This window comes from Coturnix japonica, chromosome 1 (genome assembly GCF_001577835.2).
Source record: "Coturnix japonica isolate 7356 chromosome 1, Coturnix japonica 2.1, whole genome shotgun sequence".
In the NCBI taxonomy this organism is placed as follows: Eukaryota; Metazoa; Chordata; class Aves; order Galliformes; family Phasianidae; genus Coturnix; species Coturnix japonica.
Window position 1 is genome coordinate 148,482,398 of NC_029516.1, and position 11,331 is coordinate 148,493,728.

Sequence of the window (11,331 nt, forward strand, 5' to 3'; positions counted from 1 at the left end):
GTGTGTTTTTACCTCAGGCTCACCTTTCTGCACAGCGCGTTGATTTTTTGATCGAGGGTTTCCTTCTCTTCCAAGGCAAGCTCTAGAAGTTGCTTCTCATCTCTGCTGTCTAGCTCTAAATTCCAACAATAGGAATAGATGTTAGCCAGTCTTACTTAGCTTACAGCAGATTGTAATACAGCTGTCAGAAGACACACTTTATAGCATTTAAAAACTTACAGTGCATGCAGTTCCATTTTTCCAGCATGAAATATCAAAGAAGAGCAGCTCAAGCCAGGATGTGTATTGCTAACTAAATGACTGCATTGTCCAGAGGTGCTGGAAGGAGCTGCAGATAGATATATTACTTCTCAGTCTCTAGGCTATGACTCCAAGTCTGCATCACACAGATACCAGTCCCACCTGACAGTTACTTGCCACCAATTATAGTACACTGACAGTTATGTGACAGAGACTGACAGTGCAGAGGTAAACCCACCGAGAGATTCAACAGAATATGTCAAAAACACGCCTGGAGAAAAGAGTGCCTCAGTTTTCCTTACCACCAAACAAGACTTTCCATTTTTAGACTAGCCTAGAAGCAGCTATCTGTGCAGCACTCTGCAGCCAGCTCAATAGGATGAGCACTGAAAATGTAAATATGATGACAATTATGAGGGTTCTAACCTTCTGTCTCCTGCTAATCAAGCCATCAGTGAGCTACGAGAATTATGGCTTCAGCCATCAGGATGCGGACAACCTCACTTTAACTCTTTGCTTTGCATGAAGAGATTCCCTTCCCATCTGCTCAGCCTAGGTGATATTTGTCTAGTTTTGAGCTCCCCAGTACAGAAAAGGCATGGAAATACTGGAGTGAGTCTAACTAAGAGCCACACAGATAGCCCGGGGTTGAAACAAAGAAAATATGAGGAGAGGTCAAGAAAGCCATCCCTGGAGGCATTCAAGACCAGGCTGGATGTGGCTTTGGGCAGCCTGGTTTAGTTTGGTGACACTGCCCATGGCAGGGGGGTTGAAACAAGATGATCTTTGAGGTCTTTCTCAACCCAGGCCATTCTGTGATTCTATGAAACTGGGTTTGTTCAGCCTTAAGAAGAGCAGACCAAGGGGAGTTTTTATTGTTGCATACAATCAACTCACAGAAAGATACTGAAAACTTCAAGACAAACTCTTTTTAAAGTATATTATCATAAAACAAGACAGAAAATGGAGCATGGGAAATTGTGATTAGGTATTATTTTGACCATAAGGGTTGTCAGACACTGAAATGGGCCTGGGGACGCTGCAGGATTTCTGTTCATGGATCTATTCAGCTGGACAAGACCCCAGTCACGCTGCTCTAACCAGTCCTGCTTTGAGTAGAACATAAGTTGAAACCACCTCCAGAAGTCTCCTTCAACCTAATCAGCAGCAAGCCTCAAGAACAGAGTGTGCTGGGATGCTGAACCAGCCTTGCATGCTGGACAAGGATAGTGGCAGCTCCTTCATATTGCGGTTTCTAATTTATGCTCCTCTTCGGTTGGTAGGCTTTATTTTTCTTTAAATAAAATACGGCAGATCAACATGTAAGCCTGGTATCCTCTGCACTTAAGGCAAGAACTATATAGATAACCCTAACAGTATGTCACAGCTCCAGCCAAAAGATAGCACTGAAGACAGCACTAGAAGAAGGCTTCTAGGTGGTCTGAAAAGCATCCTCACTAATTAGCTAAATAAAAAGTATCAGGTGAGGTTCTGTCAGCAGAGATGAGCTGACGGTGAGAAGCTCGATGCCCAAATGACTTGTGTCCCATTCCTACCTTCTCCCTGAACTTTATAAATTCACATAGCCTGCCTCATGATTCACATCACTGGAAATAGTAGTTTCCTGCTTCACTGAGCATTGAAAAATTACAATCCTATAGGAATTTACATGAATTTATGTATTATAGAGAAGAGGAATCACCAAAACCCTTCACAACAACGATTTGATGCAAAAATAGTCCAAGTTGAAATATGAGTGTCCCATCATTTTAATAACTTCCCAGATCTCCCAAGAGCATTTGTTTCTATCCCTTCTCATCTTCACCTCTTTTCTTCTTGATCCATTGAAAAAAGTGTTTTCTATAACCACTGTTTTTTAAAGCACAAACAAACCCACTTATTTCTAAAACTAAGGGATACAAGTATTATCTATCTTTCTTAAGCAGGTAGAAAACATTACAAGCTGTGTTTCTACAAGCTTTATTTCAACGTGGCTTTTACTGATGTGTCAACATTCCTTTGTTCTTTCTCTCAGAATTACTAGGAATTTCAACCCTCCTCCTCTTAAACTGCTAAGTATCCATTTCTCCCTTTCTTTGCCTTCCCCTTCCTTTACCGTGTAAGTCCCATTTTCTCCAGGCAACTGTTTCTTATCTTAACGTCTGCTTTGGTGTAGCAGAATGTAGCAGGTCTCTTCTCACTGGTGACAAGTGACAGGATGAGGGGAAATGGCCTCAAGTTGCACCAACGCAAGTTCAGGTTGGATATTAGGAAGAACTTCTTTACAGAAAGGGTAGTTAGGTACTGGAATAGGCTCCCCAGGGAGGTGGTTGAATTGCCATCCCTGGATGTGTTTAAGAGCCATTTGGATGTGGTGCTCAGGGATATGATTTAGCAGAGGGTTTTTAGAGTTAGGGTACTATGGTTAGGCTGCGGTTGGACCTGATGATCTTCAAGGTCTTTTCCAACCTGGGTAATTCTATGATTCTATGATTCTATTGAACAGGCAAGACTTGCTGATGTTTATCTTTCAGTTTGTTCTGCTCTTGGCTCTACCAAAAAGAACCTAAACCAAACATTTCTAAACTATTTCTGCTATATGCATAGCCCTCAGAGTCCAAACAGCCCTTTCTTTCCCAAGATGGCTGCATTAAGACCTGTATTAAGAGAGACAGCATAAAAATAAAAGGAAATGCCTGGATCTAGAAAGCCTTAAATGGATGCAAACTCACAGGAACAGACAAGACCAGGGAGCATTCCAGAGCTGGTTAAATTCATTTAAAAGCTCTCCATAAGGGCTGAGCAATGAGGTTTATCACAAGCAATGCCACTTTTCCAAAACCAGTAAGCACCTCTTTCCTTACCTCTACACATAGTTTCCTTACCTCTACACTTTCCTTACCCCTACACATAGTTTCCTTACCTCTACACTTTCCTTACCTCTACACATAGTTTCCTTACCTCTACACTTTCCTTACCTCTACACATAGTTTCCAATTCCTGGAGCTCACTTTCAGACTCTTTGATTTCTTGAAATGCAGTTGCAACTGGGGATAGATCAGCATGTCTTCTCCTCAGGTTTCTTTGCTCAAATTCATTTTTTGAATCAGCATTTAGCAGATGATTAACCTGCTGGTATTCCCTGCTTAGAGTTTCCAGATACTTCTGCACAGCCTCATGCTTCCACAATGCTCGAGAGTCCTGATGCTTCTTCCTAAGCCGACCATGAAATGACAGAGAGAATCGAGCTGTGTCCAACAAAGATTCTGGCCTCCAAAAGCCACAGCTGTGCAGCCTCATCACATAACTTATCTTCTTTGCAACAGAAGGAAGAGGAGCGTTGTGAAGGTGACCATAGCAGTAGCAACTGGAGAGCAGGTTCTTGAAAAGCCAGACACTTTGTGAAGGTTTCATCTTGTTTCTTATTCTTCCACCACCTGAAATTAGAAGTAGATCATACACGGAGCACTTTTACAATCTAGAGAAAATCATTTGGTTAAAAATAAGAATAATAATAAAAATCCAACCTGTATCAAGCCCAAATTCTACTCTTGACTACACACACCAACACAAATTGAACCAGTATGGCACTGAATTATTTGTTTTAGTCTTAGTTTAAACTAGAAGCTCTTATCAGCAACATTGTACCAGCTGGGGGTTGGAAAAATCTTTTCCCTCGCCTCCTCAGTGTTTATGCTGTGTATGATCTACTCTAGATGCTGCTTTACAGACAACAGCTTTATTTGACACACTTCTCACTGGAGAAACTGGATCATTTCCTGCCTTACAAAACAAAAACACTGCTGTGAGAAAATACATCTACAGTGCAGACATCAAGTTCTATATAAAGAAGGTACAAAACGTGCAGTATACGCAATATCGTACCCACTACCATAATAGGATACAGCTTTGGCAGGTGGACATCATCATCATCCTACTTATTTTATATGTGTGTCCTGTAACTAAGGACTGACCTGAAACATCAATATACAGTAAAAACAGAGGTACTGCATCTTGCTTGCCAAGAGCTGGCAGATGCTACCAAACTCCTATTTCCACCTTTAAGGAGAATGTGATTTACAGAAAGCCAACTGTGATCTGGATTGTTCCAGTTTCTAAGTAGTAGAGGGATTCCACTTCCTTCACCAGCAGTAAGTCAGGATACACAAGTCAGGCTCATCATCTGCACTGCTGGGCTTAGTTCCTCAGGACATATATTGGTCTTAACTCCAAAACATTTAGTTTTGCTGATGTCAGTGGTGTTGCCTCTACTTACTGCAAATCAGCACGGCCAGTCACCATCCAGCCCAGTGGTAATCACTGTTAACAGCAATACTGTTGTAGTTAGAACTAACAACATGCATAAACAAGAACTGATTCATTGTAGGGTTCTGCCTGAGCTTTCAGAAGTAAAATATTCACTAAAGACCCAAGCAACTGCACGACGTCAATCCTTGAGAAAATCAGAGATTTTGAAATTGATCTTTTTAATATTATTTTGACAAAACAAAGCTGTCTCCTCCTTAGAGAGATGCAGTCACCCTGCATTTGTGCAGAAATGAGCCCACATAAAACTTTCACAGAGCCACATACAGCAGACTGCCTATTAACTGCTTCTCAAACTAGTTCTTAGCGCTTTTCTTAACATGACAGAATCACCCAGTGGGCAGCATAAACACATCACAAATTGAAACCAGTCTGTAAAAACAACAGCTGCAATCATCTCATTACAAAAACATAGAGATCAGCTCATTTCTCTATTAAATGCTTTAAAAGCTTTTAAAAATCACTTCTAATAATCAAGGATACTGTTAACTCAGTGAAACCGATTCCATTGAGATGCATATGCATAAGGGAGGAGTTTCGGTAATGCAGCCTCATGGAGGTGCCTTTAAGGTCTCCTGGGCCCTTTGCATAGCCCTCTGCCTCCCACCTCAGCTACACCAAGCTGCCCTCTTGCAAAAGCCATGCATAGAGCCCCGTGCAGCCCTTCCCAGTGCAGAGCTTACAGGGAGAGCTGGAGGGAAGCCCTGCCGGCTGCCGATGGTTGCCTTGGCTGGGCTTGGCTGGGCCCCTGCAGCCCCAGAGCGGGCAGTGAGTGGGCTCCGTGCCGCACACAGAGCCTACAAACTCACCCAAACTCCCCAAATGGAAGCGCCTGTCTTACATCACGAGGCCATTGCAAACGGGAAGTAAAGTGGAAAGACTCGCACTCCCAGCATGCCTGCTCACAAACACAACCCCCTGCCTGCTGCAGCGGCTGCCTCTCTGTCTGTCCGTCCCTCCAGCACACCGTAACAATGTTTTTAAGACTTATAATCCCCCAAAAGGCCAATTTACTCCTATGTGTCACAGAAGGAAAATGTATTCAAACCTCAGATGAAAAACTGTGCTCCCTGAAACTGTTGTATGCTCTCACAGGGTGCACAGCTTGCATTTAGTCCTTCTTTCTTCCAGTCTGCTTCTTTTACAGTAACTTTCCCTATCTTTTTTTTATGTTTTAGCAAATCCAACTCTGCTGTAAATATCTTAAAGAACACTGGGTTTTAAGTTTCTTCTTTTTTAGCTGCTGTCATTCAATGGGATTTTATGTATTTATATATACATATATATAACATTTGGCATATATAACATCGACGAGTTTTGGTGAGGTAAATACACCTAAAAGGCTGAAAATGAGGTGATGAGAAGATTTGTACCAAATCTGACCAGCATACAAACAACAACCAGCCTCTTGTTTCACTTTCAGGGCTGCTCCTGGCTCTGCTCAGCCCCTCAGGACGGAAGGCAAAGGGTAAAGACTAAAAGACAGCCTCAGAAACCAGGAGCCATCCCAGAGCCCATCCAATTTACAGAGGCCACAGCAAACAGTCCTCCTAGGAGCCTCCAATCTGACACTTAAAAAGGTGATCTATGGGTGAACTACCTAAAAGCTAATAAGAACATGAAAATTACAAAACAGATTGAAAAAGAAGAAGGTAGGCCAAGAAAAATCACATCAGCTCCTACTGCAGCCAGAAATGGTTATTACATTAAACCCACTGATTAAAAGCAATCACGATACAGTTTTCACTATCCTCGCTGGCAGTTCTTTAACTATATGTGTGAAAATACAGGCTAACAGTATCTCAGTGCGCCCCAGCAGCCAGCAGACTGGACATGAGTTGGACTCAGGGGACCTATTCCTCGTATCTCATAATAACAGTGATTAGGAAACACTATTTCCTTCTACTTTCAGAATGATGTTTGAAACGGAATAAGGGAATTGAGTACAAAAGATGGGAAATCCCATTGCTGTCTGTGCCTTATGGTTCGCTTTGGCCTATGGAGCTGGTGAGGCCCAGCTGGTGCTCAGGGAGAGTGTAGGCAGAGTGGGGGAGTGACAGTAGCAGGTCCCCAGGCCTCAGGGAATGGGACATGGCACTGGGGATATGCTTTTACATTTAAATGTGGCAAATCTAAGCTGCCAATTTGATTTCAAAAGGATGGATAGCGGGATGAGGGATTGTCCACATCTACTCTGCCCTTGTAAGGTCCCATCTGGAGTACTGCGTTCAGGCCCGGGGCCCCCAGCACAAGTAGGATGAGGAACTGTTGGAGTAAGTCCAGAGGAGGGCCATGAAGGTGATCAGAGGGCTGGAGCACCTCACTTATGAAAACAGGCTGAGGGAGCCAGACTTGTTTAGCTTGGAGAAGACAAGGCTCTGGGGGGACCTCACTGAGGCCTTCCAGCACTTGAGGGGAGTTTATGATGGCTCAACCACCTCCCTGGGCAGCTCATTCCAGTACATAACCATTCTTTCAGAGAAGAAATTTTCCCTAATATCCAGCATGAATCTCCCCTGGCACAACTTGAGGCCATTCCCTCTAGTCCTATTGCTAGTTACACAGGAGAAGAGGCCAACCCCCACCTCACCACAACCTCCCTTCAGGTATTTATAGAGAGTGATAAGGTCTCCCCTGAGCCTCCTCTTCTCCAGACCAAACAATATTAGTTCCCTCAGTCGCTCCTCATAAGAGTTGTGCTTGGATGTTGCTTCCCTCTTTTGACCTAAATAATCTGTTGACAGACTTCTGAATTCTTTCTGTTTGCAGGGAAAACTGGTGACAGAATCACACATGCCTTGAATACAGCCCTATTTATTAACAAAGCCTGTAGAAAGCGCTTTGTTTGGCCAAGCGCAGTGGGATTAAATGACAAGAAGTTTTCTTGACTGTACTCCCAAACCTCACTTTCAACCAGCCCTCTGCCCCCCCGGTGCTCATTTCTATGTTTAGTCTCTCTCAGCTAGTTTAAAATTGCTTCTTTACTGCCAGCTTGCTCTCCTTTTCTTGCTGCTTTCAACACAGATTTGTAATACATACACATGTTGAAATGCAGATCAAATGCCTGCCTCTCATTTGCAGTTTCGCCTGCTTTCAGATGGCATTCGTTCCAGTATTTGGACTAGCAGGAAACTGACCCTTTGCTATAAGGGACAGCCTTACTGTCTCAGACCAAAGGTCTACTGAGCACAGTATTTACCTGACCATCCTGGAGGTGAATCTGTTTACCCAAGAAACCAATCGAAGGCATAAAGCCTTCTGCAAGGACAGAATATTTGAGTTCATGAAGCCACAGCTCCAACTAGTTACAATCAGTGCTAATTCAGTGCTGTGGTGCAGACCTTGAAAATGATGCTTTGCTATGCACATCCACTAAACTCATCACCTGAGCAGTAGAAATCATAGAATGGTTTGTGTTGGAAGGGACCTTTAATATCATGTAGTTCCAACCCCTTACTATAGGCAGGGACACCTGCCTCTACACCAGGTTGCTCACAGCCCCATCCAGCCTGGCCTTCAATGCTTCCAGGGAGGGGGCATCCACAGCCTCTCTGGGCAACCTGTTCCAGTGTCTCACCACCCTCATAGTAAAGAATGTCTTCCTAATATCTAGTCTAAATCTGCCGTCTTCTAATTTAAAGCCATTTTCCCTCATCCTGTTGCTACAGTACGCCCTTATAAAAGTAAGCAGGTGATAACCGTATTGCAGTAAGAATATTATTGTTTTAGAACACAATTAATGTATATAAAAAGTAATTACACAGGGAATAATTCAAGCTGCTTAATCTCCCCTCCTCCCCCCCCATCACAGTCTTAACTGACTGCAGCTCTGACAGGTTAACCAGTTTTCCTTCCAAGGAAGCATTGGATGCTCTGTGTTTTTAGTGCTGCTGGTTTGCCATGACAAATCACTGCTCTAAGCACGCACGATCATTCTGGGAAGCTTTGTATAAGCAACTGAACAAAGAGCTAATGCCATAAATGACATCCCAAAGGCCAGGCTGGCAGCTCACCCACATCCCAACTCGACAGCAGGCAGCAACACCATGTTACAAGGGCCTGAGGAGCGGGTGGGGGCTACGAGGAGACAAAGAGATCTTTTGCCCTATCTTAACATGGCTGGGTAAGGCCAAGTGCTTGAAAGGAAAAAAGCAACGACCATTTTCGACAGCCCTCAGCTTTGAAATAGCCATGACTCAGGCCTTCAGTTATTTTTATACCTTCTGAGGGCGGCTGTCCCCTTCCTCCCCCTACTCCCCCATCGGGGTGGTTTCGAGGACCCTTCGCCTCAGGGGCAGCGAGCAGAGAGAAAACAAGCGCTGCCCTCAAAAAGAAGCTAAAAACAAGAAAACTAAGCCCCATCCATGCAGAACAGGGAGGGAAGGAAGTATTACTTCTCAGAAAGGGTAATCAGGCATTGGAATGCACTGCCCAGGGAGGTGGTGGAGTCACCGACCATGGGAGTGTTCAAGAAACGTTTGGATGTTGTGTTGGTGAATATGATTTAGCTGGGAAGTATTGGTTGGACTAGATGATCTTCTAGGTCTTTTCCAACCTTGATAATTATTCTGCGACTCTGTGAAGCGGCCCAACGCCACCCGCCCCACCCGACCCCGCGCCAGGCGGCGGTGCGCATGCGCGGCGGGGGACCCCGGCCGCCATTTTGCAGCGTCAGTCGGGCGGCGAGGCCTCCCCGGCAGCTGCGCAGAGGGGCCGCGCTCTACGCGCTGCGCCCGAGGGGAGCCGGCGGGGCGGGCGGTGCAGGCCAATGAGTTGAAGAGTCGCCGCCGCCGCTCGCCCGGAGCCGAGTTGGGGATCGCCTTTTCCTTTCCCTCCCCCTCCTCCTTTCCCTTCCTCTCAGCGACAAGCCGCCCCGCGGCCGCCCGCCCTTCCTCCCGCATCATGCCGTCCGTGCCGCTGCCGCCCAAGGAGAGCAACCTCTTCAAGCGGATCCTGGTGAGCCCTCGGCGCGTCCTCCGCCCGGCGACCTGCGGAGCGGGGATGGGATGCGGCCGTCCGGAGCCTGCGGCCGAATGGAGGCTGCCACCGCCGGCTCGTCCCCGCTTCCTCCCTTTGTCTGCGGCCGTCGAACAGGCCGTGTGGCTGCCGGGAGGGGACGGAGGGTGGGAGGCAGGGAGGAACCCGCCGTTGTTTCCCGGTTTCCGCAGCTCTCCGGCCGCAGCTCCGCCGCCACTCCGTGTCTCCCCGCTCCTCCCGCCGCAAGCGGGCGGCAGCGGCCCTGGCGCGGGGGGCGGTAGAGGCGGAGAGAGGCTGTCAGCCCCGGGTCAGCGCCGACGGGAAACCGGCTCTAAAATGCCTTAGACTTCCACGTGCCGGGCTGCAGCGTTCTGTCTGAATCGCTGTCCGCGTCTCTGAGGCTTCGTGATGCGATGAGGCTGTTTTAAAGATACAACTCGTTTAACTTCCTTCCCAATCGCTTTGTTTTCTGTGCTGTTAAGGCTTGTGGAACATCGCTCCGTTCCCTAGGGAAAGCCCGTTCCTGACGGTGAGAGAGTTGTGGCCTCAGCAAAGTTAAGGCTCCTGGTGCCTTTTGGCCTTGTGCAGGCTGAGCTCCGCACAGCTGACCTGCTGGCAGAGCGAGTTTCTTTGCTTCTACTCGAGCTTGTTGGGTTAACTTCAGTGATTCTGTGTGTTTCAGCCTCAGGAAGCTGATCTGAAAGCAAACAGGATGTGTAAGCCTCCATACCCTGCGACTGGTGCAGTTCAGCAGGAGTTTCTGAGTGTTTTCTTTTCCCTGTTTTAGGTGCTTCTTTTTTTCTAAAGACTTAATGGTGCTTAAGGGTGATTTGTTGCTTACTGCATGCCTATGGTATGCATCTTAGTAAGTCATTCTAGCACTCTCTGCTAAAAATAAGTCACTAATATTAGAACAGTTAAGTGGTTATTCTTACTAGTAGCAAACAAGCTCACAGTAGCAGTTGCTTCTGAACTTAAAAACTGGACTGCAGGAAAAACTCTCCATCTCCATTAAATAACACTCTCCATTAAATAACAAACTAAACGAGTTCTTAGGCAAGGGAACCACTGAGCTTTCCCTTGTTAGTTTCTCAGGTTCCATATTAATACTTCCTGAAGTTCGTTTTCTTGCTGTTCTTTATAGGTACCTTTAACTTTTTCACGGGGCTCTTTTCTTGGAAAAGTCAAATCTTTGTGGTCTAAATTGCCCCTTTTGTTGGCGCTGCAGTGTATTTCAGTATAGCAATGCTACAGATTGCAGTGCTGAGTGCTCTTCTGTAATGGAAGGAGCTTTCAGCGCCGCTAGAAACCTTGGAATTGCTGATGCTGCCGTGGGCATTTTAGAGATTAAAATAAATGAAATCGTTGATATGGAAGGCTGTATAATAACGTCGTACAAGCATACGGTGATTGATTTAACCACTTGGAACAGAGGGAGAGTAACTACTTGTGTATTAAGTGATTTTATAAACATTTGTTAGAGAATTAACAGTTGTGAAATGAATAACTTATCTGGAAAGCCTGATAATGACTTTAGGAGTCTATCACTGAGTGCTTGGCAGTGCTGGAGGAAGCTCCATGAAAACTAGGTGTGATGTGATTGCATAACCGATAGCAATTGCAGCATAGGTGAAATGTTGGCATGTAGGTAACAGTCCTAGTTTCCCAGTGCTGCTGTAAGATGTGGCACCATGATTCATCTCTGCCCTGACTTCAAGGGCTACTTGGTCTCTTAAGCCTTGGTTCAGGCTTCCACACTCACTCACTTCCTTGCTTAAGGCTTCCACA

At 45.6% G+C, this 11,331-nt stretch overlaps 2 protein-coding genes across 9 annotated transcripts in view; one reads left to right on the top strand and one right to left on the bottom strand.

The window, feature by feature from the left end:
- Positions 1–10,212, bottom strand: part of MTRF1 (mitochondrial translation release factor 1) — an 18,960-nt gene extending 8,748 nt beyond the window's left edge. For 2 of the 6 annotated variants that reach the window (XR_004305937.1, XM_015851717.2), the window contains exons 1-3: positions 9,505–10,210; positions 3,219–3,677; positions 24–115 (exon numbers count right to left, since the gene is read on the bottom strand). Coding sequence is in view for 4 of the 6 variants with exons in the window: in XM_015851717.2 (XP_015707203.1) it covers positions 24–115; positions 3,219–3,654 (528 nt within the window). In the remaining 2 variants the exon portion in view is untranslated. The other 4 variants (XM_032442079.1, XM_015851716.2, XM_015851720.2 and 1 more) reach the window with 4 other exon arrangements.
- The window catches only part of NAA16 (N-alpha-acetyltransferase 16, NatA auxiliary subunit), a 56,157-nt gene continuing 54,047 nt past the window's right edge, over positions 9,222–11,331 (top strand). Inside the window, exon 1 of one of the 3 annotated variants that reach the window (XR_004305936.1) lies at positions 9,222–9,522. Coding sequence is in view for 2 of the 3 variants with exons in the window: in XM_015851699.2 (XP_015707185.1) it covers positions 9,469–9,522 (54 nt within the window). In the remaining variant the exon portion in view is untranslated. The remainder of the gene's footprint in view (positions 9,523–11,331) is intronic. The other 2 variants (XM_015851699.2, XM_015851700.2) reach the window with 2 other exon arrangements.